Source organism: Galleria mellonella, unplaced genomic scaffold (assembly GCF_026898425.1).
Source record: "Galleria mellonella isolate WM207_F2 unplaced genomic scaffold, CSIRO_AGI_GalMel_v1 utg213, whole genome shotgun sequence".
Classification (NCBI taxonomy): domain Eukaryota; kingdom Metazoa; phylum Arthropoda; class Insecta; order Lepidoptera; family Pyralidae; genus Galleria; species Galleria mellonella.
Genome location: NW_026442039.1, coordinates 4256894 through 4269396, shown reverse-complemented (window position 1 = coordinate 4269396; position 12503 = coordinate 4256894). Strand labels below are relative to the sequence as shown.

Below are 12503 nucleotides of genomic sequence, written 5' to 3'. Positions count from 1 at the left end.
ACTGCATAAAAGGAATTGCCAAAAATTATTTAGTTAAGTAATTCTGATGAAGATTTTTTTTTTTTGAGAAAAAATTAAATTTTAAAAGTCATTGGAATTTTAGTATTTAATAAAATATTATATTGTTTAGGTCTCTGACCATAAAAGAATAATACTTCACTTTAATGAGTATGACATTCCATTTTTATACATTTGATTAAGATAGTAAATTCTTATAACAAATTAAAAAGAATGGTGATTATTGATAAATAAATTTATATATTTCTTACAACCTATATTTAAAGGCATGAGTTTACTAGTTCAATATAAAGAAGACTATTGCATAGTCCATAGATTAGTTTGGACTTTAAGAGTTTCCAAAAGTTACAATAACTTGAACTACAAAATAAAATAATCTCTAAACAAATGTCAATTGAAAAGATAAAAAAATAAACAAATTAATTATATCTTTACTAATATTATAGATGTGAAGATGAGTTTGTTACTTTACAGTACCTAAACGGCTTAATCAATCATTAAGAAACTTAGAATACACATACTATATGAGATGCAGACTAACATAAAACATATTTATATTAATTTTTAAGTGGATACAGTTATAATTAAGGAAAAGTTTTAAATAAACTCTTATTTTATTATTAGTTTATAAAATTTGGCTTTTTATAATTTAAAGAATAATACAGTGAATAGAATATAATTAGAACTTATATCAAATTTTAAACAATAATGCATCTCTATGCATATATTCTTAATATTTATATTGTGCATATATACAATATGCAAATATAACAAGAATATTCATTTTAGTCAATAATAATAAATATAGAATAAATTGTGCTTACCTTGACTTGTAGTAGTTCCTGATATACCAGGCCGTTAGAGCTGTAGAAGCAGCTAGAGCAATTCTCACATCTGTCCTTTCAATAAGTTTGCTATAATTCGGTGCCATTATTGATTATATATAATTAATACATAAGCTTAAAAACCTTTTATATTTTTGTCACAAAATAAAATCATTCAAACCCACAGAATCTGTTAATGACACTTCGTATAATATCATAAAATGGTTTTACGTTCAACGCACTATGTTGAAGAAAATAAATTCAATCACACATTTATTGTACGATTTATTGAATCACACGAGTCTCGATAGTCGAGACCTATAGTGAAATAATCAGTATAAGGTGGTACGTTAGTATGATTTACAGTAATCGAAGCTATACTCGTTGTGATTAGATAATATGAATCCAATACCTACACCTATATCGAATACAAAATTGAAGGAACAAACAAAATATTCCACAGTACAAATAGAAATGTTAAACAATACCAATGATGATTGATTGACGCTGACTGAGTTAGAATCACTGACAGATTAACAATCATTTTTTTTTTTTTTTTAGTACGTTTGTTCCGTTTGGAACAGGCTAAGGTCGGAGACCATGCTGCCTAGTCTTCAAAAAGATAATTTGTCTGGAATTTTATTTTTCTAATGTCGCTTCAATTATTGTCATAATCTTCAATATTTCATTTGTCAAATCCGGTAAGTACATTTTCATAAATATCTTTTCTTGAGTTTTCTTAAACCAGTGGATTTATCAAATTAAAAATAAATAATTATAAAAAATCATTGTCTTGCAATTCAATAAAAGTATTCTTATAGCTCCTTGAATGTGGTAGTAATATAAGTGAAAATAGCTTTGAAACAAGAAGGAAATCTTAAGAGAATCGGGATTGAGTGCGGGATATTTTCGGGTTTTTTGAAGATAATCCTAAGTTCGTCAAACATAATGTGTCTTTGAATGACAAATTCAGAGCAATCAAAAAAAAGGTGATGTAGAGATTGGGCTGTATTTGAGTTACACCATGTGCATGATGGGGAAGCAATCATGCCCATTCGGTGCAGGTGTTCGTTGAAATGTCCGTGGCCGATTCGTAATCTACAAATATTGGTGTAAAATTTTCTGTTTGTGTCCTTTCCTTTGCAGAACCACGGTTTTCCAATACGCCAATTAATTTTGCGGTACCATTTGCCTTTAGTCTGTAATATTTGAGTCCAATGCTCCTCCCATTTAGTTGTAACGATTTTATGTATTCCAATACTACAATCTGAGTAACAAAGGGATAAATCTTGAACACGAGCAGCACTTGAATTAATAATTTTAGCCAAAGTGTCTACTTGTTCATTCCCAAACACTCCAATATGTGAAGGGGTCCAGATGAAGATAATATCTTTTCCATATATAGTACAGAGATGATAATATTTATTACGAATTTCTTGAATTAAGTAGTTTGATGATGAAATGAATGTGTTATTTTTTAATGCCATAAGAACACTCATACTATCTGTAATTATAATCCATTTCGAATATAGTACCTGTTTTTCTATGTATTCTAATGCTAAAAATATAGCTTTTGCTTCTGCTGTGTAAATACTAGCCAAAGTTGAAATTTTATAACCGTGACCAAATCTATTTGACAAATCGTAAAAAGCCACTGAAGTGCTAAGTGCATTTTTGGAACCATCTGTATATATCTGCCTGTAGTCAATAAATTCTGATAAAGTCTCATACATATCGTGCTTTTCTTTTATGTCTTTACGTATAACAATTTTGATCTTACAGAACTTACTCTCATAAAGGCCATTATAACAAGGAAGTATCTTACTACTATAGATGTTATATTCATCTCGTAAATTCAAATCATTGACAATAGTTTTATTCAAAAACATAGAAATGGGGCAATTTAATAATTTGAGTATGAGTGGGTTATTGGAAACTGAAAAAACTTTGAAGAGAAATTTGAGTTTTAGATATTTGAAACGAAGAAGGATAGGAGGCAAATTACATTCTACTTGCATTGAGATAATTGGAGAAGTATACATAGCACCTAAAATAAGTCTTAAATTCATATTTTGAATTTTTTCGAGTTTTTCTACTAATTTATGTTCTGAGGCATAACAAAAGAAAGCGTAATCAAAATTACTTCTAACAAGAGATTTGTAAAGTAAAAGGATAATTTTAGGATCAGCTCCCCAGTTACGACCAATTACAGATCTTATTATATTAGTGGCTCTTAAAGCACGATCTACTAAGCAATCAACGTATAGATCCCATTTTAAATTTTGATGAAAAATTACCCCCAGAAATTTAACGCTACAGTCTGTTGGAAGAGTTTGATTATTATATATAATATTCATTAATGGAACATATTTATGAACTTGATGAAAAACAACTACTTTACTTTTGGTTAAACTAATATCGAGGGAAAGAAGAGAAAAATATTTCTCAAGTCTTTTTAATGACTCATTTAACACTAATTGCATATCAATAATATTCTTTCCTTTTATATAAATTAATAAATCATCGGCAAATTGCAAGTTGTTCACACTGTTTCCTAAAATTGAATTAAGTTTATAGATATATAAAATATATAGTAGCGGGCTTAGAATACCACCTTGACATACTCCTTTAGAGCTTAACCTAGGTCCTATTAATTTACTATTTACTTTAACATACACTTCTCTATTACTAAGAAAATTATAAATCCATTCGATAAGTTTCATTGGAAGAAATGAGGATAAAATCGAAGATAGAACTGTTAAATTTACATTGTTAAAAGCTCCTACGACATCTAAAAAAACAGATAGAACATATTCATCGTTATTCAAAGCAGTACTAAGGTCGACATAGAAGTTCGCTAAACTTTCGCGCGCTGAATATCCACGGCGAAAACCAAATTGATTCGATGGTAATATACTATTACTTTCAATAAAGAACTCTAAACGCTGTTTAATTAATTGTTCGAATAATTTGCCTGCACAGGACGTCAATGTTATAGGTCTATAGGAGTCGAAATTTGTAGGATCTTTACCGGGTTTAATTACTGGAATCAAACAATCCATTTTCCATTCTGGTGGGATAATACAGTCCTTCCATAAATCGTTAAAAATTTGTAAGAGTTTAGTAAGGTTTATTTTATTCAGCAATCGAAACATATTGTATGTTAAGCGATCAAGGCCACTAGCTGTATCTTTTCTAGATTTTACTGCACTGGATATTTCATCAATTGAGAATGGGTCAGTGAGAAATTTTGGGCATGAATTAACAGAATTAAACTGTTTGTCATCAAAAGGTGAGTGTACAAAATCAGGAGTATATTTGCGTAAAAAATCATTGACCCATGATATATCTTTAAAATGATTTTGACGATGTTTTGAATTTAGTTTTCTCATATTTTGCCAAACAGTGGAAATTGGTGTTAATCTATTAAATTTGGAACAAAATTCCTGCCACCCCTGTTGTCTTACTTGCTTAATTACTAACTTTTTAACAGCTTGAACTCTTTTAAAATTTATGTAATTATCGAGAGTTGGATTTTGTTTAAACCTAAGGTAAGCCGCTTTACTATCATTGACAGCTGTCGCACACCTGTTATTCCACCAAGGTACTGCAATATGTTTGTGCCTCTTTGAAGTATTTGCACCGCTATTTGATAAGTTCCTACGTGGAACGGAACGTTCCACAGCTGTCAAAATAATTTTACAGAATCTATTGTAATTGTTTAAGGGTTCATTGACATCATACTCGAAATCCAAAAGTAATCGATTAACAGTTTCAGAATAAAGATCCCAATTAACGAGACGTAGGTTTATACGATTTAACAAAAGTTTATTAACTTCATCTATAGGAGCATGTTGTTCACCTGACGGAGTTGATGAAGAGTTCTTTGTGTTTATTTTAGTAAAAGTCGGCAGGTGATAACTTCCTAACGGATCATCATGAACCGACCACTCGCATTTTAATGATATGGATGGGGATACCATAGTTAAATCAAGGCCATTGGGTCTCCAAATATGAGAGCCAACAGTAGTAACTTGCTTATCATTTAATAGTACCAAATTACATTCATCTAAACAATCAAGAATGTCTTTACCTCTTGTATTAGTGGAGGTACAACCCCACATAGTATGATGTGCATTTAAATCTCCAGATATGATAGTGGGTTTAGGAAGAGACTCCAAAAAGAACTTAAATTTGGCTTTAGTAAAACTAGGTGTACTATTGGTAGGACAGTAAATACTGGCAACTGAATACCAAGAATTATTAACTTCAATACTAATAGCTATAGTTTGCAAAGAATTGTCGAAAAAAGAGTGAAGTTTTTTATATCTAATACTATTATGTATAATAATCGCTACTCCATTGTGGTTATTACCACAATCATTTCGTTCTATACAATAATCTTTAATTTTTAATTTGTAATGTGGTTTTAGCCAAGTTTCTGAGATGAGAGCAATGTGAATATGATGTTCATTTAAAAATTGTGTAAAAATATGTCGATTGCTCAGTAGGCTCTGAGCGTTCCACTGTATGATAGTTAATTGGTCTCGATTGAATTTTGTGAAATAGGTCTATTACCAAAAGTATCATATAACACATTCAAAACACTTTTAGTGTTAATAGATGTGTTCTTTGTGTTATGTAGTGAAATAAGTTTGATTATGCTTTCTATTAAAAGTGATAAACTCTTGTTATCAGAATTTAGAATTGAAATTAGGTCTACATTTTTTTTAGGTTTGTTACCCAGTTTAGGAAATATTTCAGTGCTAAGTATATCTCCAAAAGAAGCAGGTCTGAATTTAGATCTATTTTCAGCAATTTTCTTTTGTTTAACAGGGCATTGCGGTGATACACTTGTGTGATTTCCATTGCAGTGTACACAAATAGCGTTTTCCATTCCAGTTGTACAAGTTTTATAATTATGCTCACCTTTGCAGATGCTGCAACGCTCAGAATTCTTACAGAATTTAGCTAAATGTCCATACCTCAAGCACCGGTAGCATTGTTTAACTGGTGGTATATATGGAGTGACATTGTGGCGCCAACCTCCAATATCCAGATATTCAGGTAATACAGATGCAGCAAAAGTAATTGTCACGGTTAGAGTTGGCTGTAACACATATCCATGAGTCAAGGTATTTTTTCTTAAAATTCTTTTAATAGCAATAATTTTCTTAGAACTCGATATCATAGTATATATTTTTTTATTTGATATATTTGTAGGTACATTTCTAATAACGCCTGTAACTTCTGTTGAAGAAGCAGGAATACTGGCCTTAAAATGGTAGTCATTTAAAAAAGTTTTATTATTTAAAAAAGCATTGGCTAAGTCTGGCTTTTGAAAGTATACTCCGATTTTGAATTTATTTATAGATCTAAGATAAGTTACCCCTTTATTAAATCGTTTTAAACAGGAGGAGAGTGAGAGCAAGTCTCTGGATCCAATGGTTTTCTGACTATCTGAGGATTCTACAAAGACAACAAATTCTGTCCCAGGGGATTCCTCGGGATATCTTCTAATATAATCTGTGACGTAGTAAGGTTTATACTTATCGGCCTTATCAATTTCAGATTCTGAGTCAGTAGAAGTATCTTCCGAATATATATCCTTGTCATTACAAGGTTCATGGTCTACATCACCTGAATCGTCATCTTTTTTTTCCTTTTTCTACAACTGCGCTTCCCCATGAATGCTAATTATATTACTGTCGCTGAATTTAGTGAGAATATAATATTTTATTCAATAATAAGAATTGATAGAGATAGTTTTAATAAATTAATAAAAAAAAATTTAAAAAACCCGCTTGTTCTTATTCGAGTTTCCCGCCTTTTTCGATTAACAATCAGAAACGATAAAATTACGTTTATTGATGGATTGACTTATTGACATTACCGTCAGTTGTCAAACTGACTCAAGACTGTCTCAGATAAATAACATTACTAGCATAGATTAAAAATAAGGAAGTAGTTGAATCTTAGATTATGAAGTAGTCTACGTCAAACAAAATATATTGGCATGTATATTAGAAATAGATAGATAGACGGATAAATTCATGCACACAGTATAAATTCAAAAGTTTTGACGACAAACAAAATAAATTCTAAATTATTTTTACGTTTTCATCTAAATATAAATAAACTTTGTGTTTAAATTTAAGTGAACTTAGTTACTTAAATGTTGACACTGCCTCAGAATATAAACATAGCTTCAATTAGGAAAAGAAACATAAAATTAAAAAAAATTGCACGTAATCACGTTTTATACATTTATCTTATAGTCTAAGATTAATCTCTTTAAACTACTCGCTAGTCCTATTTCTGTCGTGTCATGTTCATTTTATTAAAATGATTTGAAATAAACGTATTTGAAGTTTTCTACAGTATTTTTTTTATTTTAATCTTTCGCGTTGTTTACATATATTTTAAACACACAATCAGGACTTAACTTTTTAACTATGTAGATACTATTTACATTGCATTAAGTCCCGACTGTGTATTTAAAATATTTTAATAATCTTGCTCAATTTCATTACACAACATGACTTTTAATATTAAGTGCAGTAATATTCAAAGATAAATTTTCTATTTAAATAAATTATTGCTATTGAAGTCTTTATTATTCGAATTAAAGGAGTTAATCTGAGGATTTATGCGGATAAGTGAACAAAGAAAGCGGTTTGTGATTTTCACGAGCTTATCAAAAAATTTTGAATTTTAAGTTAATGGATCTACAATTTCGGTCTACAGACAGACTTCAATACGGTTTTTACCTTATTTGAAAACAAGTTTAATCGGGATGGTTTTTAGTTACGTCTTGTGGTTTTCAGAATTTGCAATTCTGTATGTTCCTTGACTAGATGCTGCAATTACGATATTCTGAAACTAGAGGCTACCAAACACTTTATTAATATATAGACATTAATTTAGCCTTTTTGAGAGTAGGTCTATAACACACTGTTTGTAGTCTGTTGGTAAGACAACTTTTTTTGGAAGCCCACCATCGGCTATATCTGTCACATATACCTATATCACACAGATTGGCTGCTAGAAAATATCACCTTTGACCTCTTTGTATCACAATATCAGTAAAATTAAAATTAATTATAACAATAAAATAACATAAAACCGAGTTCGGACATATTGAATTCCACAAACTCTCAACTATAATCTATAGAGAAATGGTGATAAAGATTTGATGATATAATTAATATAGTCAGGTACCCTGAGGTAGATAATATAGCAGCAAAACCGTTCCCACTTACTAATATTAAACAAAGTAATAATTGGGCCATTAGACACCATTACTAATAATCCCTTTCCCTCGATTTGATGCATTGCATTGGTATATTGAATCTTTAGACATTTGTGTTCGGGTTTACGATATTCGGCCTTTCTTCATTCAACGTACGTAGGAGACTCCCATCGCTAACAATATAATCTATCAGGTCGTCTTCTTGTGATCTCCATGGAAATCATCCTGGTTAATAATGTGATGTGTGTAATGATGAATTTGTCACAATGAATCAACTGACCTGTTTTTATCCTATTTTATTCCTCATTGGATTTTGTCAGTATAAGCGGGGTCATTTTTCTATTATTATTTATTAAAAACGTGGGAGACTCATCGACTTAATATCAAGACAACTTTGAAATTGTTAGTTTGTTTTTTCTCTACGCAAAGACTTATAGACAGATTTTGATGAAATATTGTATAGGGTGGACTTAGTAACGGAGTCAAATTATACGGTAGGTAGGTACTTATTATCCAGAGAAAATGTCTCATTCCTGGGGGAAATAGCTACAAATAAAGATTAATAAAATTTGACGTTGAATAAATATTAGACTTGAAAAATTTATAATCCTATGGAGTAAAACGAAAACTTGATTACTTTAACTACTAACCGATTTTGATGAATTTTGATGCTGAAGAGACTTAGTTCTGTATGAATTAGAATACACCTATCCCCCGATTTACACGGTAGATACGTTCCTGAGAAAAACGTGTAAATCGAAAATTAAAAATTTTCAAGTCAAAACCGTGTAAATCGAAAAGCTTGCAGAAAATGCATAATTTTGCTATTTAACAGTTGTGATTTTTTTCAATATTTTTACGTGTACACAGAAATAAAAATAAAATGCATTGACGGGTTAAAATATGTAATATATTACGGAAACACTGTTTTTTTATTTAATTACAATACATTAAACGATCCAAAGCGATCCAAAATTTCGATTTTAGCATTTAGTAGAGTGCGATAAAAACAAAAAAAAAAAAACTTATTTGGAAAACCGTGTAAAAGCGAAAACGTGTAAAACAAGTACCGTGTAAATCGGGGGATAGGTGTACTTTTGCATGATTTTAATCGGCTTGAAGGTTGATTTTGAAGTGTGTGTCTTTGTTTGTTTAATTTTTTATACAAAAAATCAGGACACACACTATACATAAGTAATCTAGGATTTCAAGTTATTCCATTAATAAAATCTAATGGAAATATATGATGGTAAAATAAATAGTAAATTAATATTAACAATGCAGACATTTAGCAGATATTATTAGCTAAGAGATTATAACTGAATATCTATAGAAGTATAAATTTCTGGACTTAAATTTATATACATATAAAAATACAGTTATTAACTAATACAAAATTAACATTTTTGCTTGACAATCCTATATTTTTTGGTTATCAGAAATCTATACAACGCAGATGGTTCTAGAATATTTCGCATCTCTTTCTTACACATATTTGCATTTCACTTTAGTGTGTCATGGAAAATTCTAGAAAAGTGTTATACTACTAAATAAAATATCAGTTAGTACCGTACCATGAGTCATGTTACCATGCTAATCTTTATTTTGTAGCATAAAATCGTGGATCAATAATGACGACGGGCTATATAAAGGCGGCCACGTCATTTTCAGCCACATACCAATTCTAAACGTCTAGTTAGAAGGTTTATCATTAGGAATATCATTTTCTTATTTTAAGATGTTCAGAAGTATAGAAAGTTTTGTTAAAAATATAGTCAATAAGAAACAAAAGGTTTATAGAAATGATTACAAGAGAAGATAAACTATTATTCAAAATAAAGAAGGCGAAAACTCATTACAAAATGGCGGCGTCATAATCTGGCGAGGTGAACTGCGCAATAAGTTGAAATACCATGATATTTTAAATTGGACATAAATATCAATGAACAAAAGGTATGTACCGTAATTGTTTATTAAACTTTATAGGCATTTTAAATTTTTTTAGTGAATATTCTTATAGGTTGTTTTCTCTTAAAAGTACATACACGTAACAGTATCTGATTTTAATACCAAATTTGGTATAATACGTTGGTATCTAGTTATCTTGTGCTGAGTTTACGTTTAAAGTTATTTGGTATAATTAATATATAAACGGGCAAATTACATCATATACTTTTCAGAAATTCGATGCCTATTTATTTACAAGTACAATATAGGTTTAGTATTAATACGATATATGGTTAATATTTTTTAGTAGATATATAATGGTTCGAGAGTAATATACATGTGTAATCAATCGAGGCACTTTTTTAAGGCACTTTGTGGACACCCTTAGGGGCGTTGTTATTTGCCATTAGGTATTGGTATTTATAATTGATGAGCATATGTAACATAGGTAATTATTTATGTCTAGGTATTGATTTACGTTATTTGGACCCTAAAAAATTCAGTCAGTCCTTCGTCTAAACCGTAAAGTTGCATAGGTATGATAAGCAATAGACATAGAAATAATAAGTAGGTAACTATTTACCTATAATATACATACCTATAATACTATAAAAATTTAGGTATTTAAGTATATACCTACCAACAGATTTAAGTGTAAACAACATTCCTATGAATAAAAACATAGGCAATGGACATATTTGAGACTGGTAGGGTCGGGGAAGACATCACTCAATATAATTGTGTCAGGTTAAACAAAAAATCTGCCTATTTATAGGATATAGGTAATAAGTAGACACCTAAGTACTTAAATGACTGTTTATATGTTACTATTCCTATTTGTGTTAAAAATTTTATCAGTGGATACCCTTAGAATATTTTTTTTAGGTTATGTCTATAAAACATATCTACTTACTCTATTATTTAATTTATTTTTTATACTTCTAGTTAAAGTACATACATACTATAAGTATACATATACTCCTTGATTTCTAAATATTTATCATGATTATCATATGAAAACATTGTATATAATCTCTCGAAATATTATATTTTTCTTTTATAATTTTTTTTGTATCTATGACAACATTATACCTTATACTTGTAGATGTATAAAATTATGCTGCAGTGATATCATAATTGCATTTGCAAATTTTTCAGGATTGGGTACTAATAATATTTAGTTACTCGCTATGTAATTGACTGGTCCAGAATGGTTCACCTCCGGTTCTATCGGACAACACGTATCCACCTAATCACATATACATCTTACAAGTATACCTAGGCGCCCGACCATGACGGTACTTAACTTGATTATGTTGGTACCTAGCTCTAGATGCGCGTATTCGTCGGTAGGTAATCAAAGTGTGCTAAACCTACACTAAAATTTCCATAATTTTATACTAATTTAAAACTTAAGCTAGATCATTTCGAAAATAATAATAATTAATTGCAGAGGGTGCCTCTGAAGATTTTATTTTTTTACATTTTGATCAGGACTTTATCTCTCATTAAATTATAAAAACAAACCCAAAACATTAAAGAAGTGTTATTTAATATTTAGGCAAATAATTAATGATGGTGTTGGTGAATTAAGAGATTATAAAAATTCCACCAAGTGCTTACGATCTCCAGCATGAACAGAACAAATAATGAGTTGATAAAATTCTGAAAGTTGGTTTACAGAAAAACTAAATAAAAGGAACAACATCCTATTTTATATAAAATAAAACTAAATTATTCAAATATTTTTTAGCAAATATTACTTAATAATATTTTTTATTGCACGTCTTATATTTTAAATAAGAATCAGTTATCTATATCGTTATAAAAACATAGAAGTACGTGATTGCATTCCATATTTGATTTTCAGATGTTTTCTTTTAACGTTGGCGTGAGGGTCCGGGCAGGTTGCTGAATTTTCTACGTCGATAGCTAGAAATAGAAAAAAATATATATTTTGTTATCTCACAGAAATAAAACTTTGCTATTTTTCTCGCATTAATTTATTACTTATATTTAATTTCAAAAATAAATCTGATATTTGACTTAACAACCCTTTATTGATAACCTTTGTTTATTTAATTAGATGAACATACAACTATTATTGGGCATTAGTATATTTATATTTTACCAAAGTAATTTTAAAATTTTCTAGTACACAAGTGCAAAAAGTAACTGTTGGAAGAAGTAATTCACTTTTAGATTTTTGTGTTGAGGAATTTGCCAATTTGAGCAAGCAATGTTTATTATAATATTAATGCTTCAGCATTATAAATACGTACCTGTTGAGAATTTTGGTCAGTAATAATAATTACCTTTGAACATATTACGCAGACCCATATTTAATCTCAACTTAGGCAGAACGTATACATAAAACACCCGGACCAATACAAAACTTTTCATTAGTAAATAATAAATAAAGGTCATATATTTTTGATTAATTTTATATTGATACTATTTAT

At 29.5% G+C, this 12503-nt stretch overlaps 1 protein-coding gene and 2 long non-coding RNA genes across 4 annotated transcripts in view; 2 read left to right on the top strand and 1 right to left on the bottom strand.

Annotated features, from left to right (window-relative positions):
* The window catches only part of LOC113511974 (ATP-binding cassette sub-family D member 3), a 37511-nt gene extending 36202 nt beyond the window's left edge, over positions 1-1309 (bottom strand). Inside the window, exon 1 of the mRNA XM_052894481.1 lies at positions 843-1309. Within this exon, the coding sequence (XP_052750441.1) occupies positions 843-949 (107 nt within the window). The 5' untranslated portion in view covers positions 950-1309. The remainder of the gene's footprint in view (positions 1-842) is intronic.
* Positions 1310-4293: 2984 nt separating this feature from the next.
* LOC128200590 (uncharacterized) lies at positions 4294-7135 on the top strand. The gene is made up of 3 exons (XR_008252794.1): positions 4294-4644; positions 5780-5977; positions 6414-7135. It is a non-coding gene; the product is annotated as an uncharacterized LOC128200590 (long non-coding RNA).
* A 2078-nt stretch (positions 7136-9213) lies between these two features.
* LOC113511741 (uncharacterized) lies at positions 9214-12047 on the top strand. 2 transcript variants are annotated; one of them, XR_008252793.1, is made up of 4 exons: positions 9214-9228; positions 9706-10047; positions 11200-11390; positions 11912-12047. It is a non-coding gene; the product is annotated as an uncharacterized LOC113511741 (long non-coding RNA). The 2 variants fall into 2 exon arrangements; XR_003402121.3 differs by lacking the exon at positions 9214-9228 and adding an exon at positions 9329-9343.
* Positions 12048-12503: the final 456 nt, after the last annotated feature.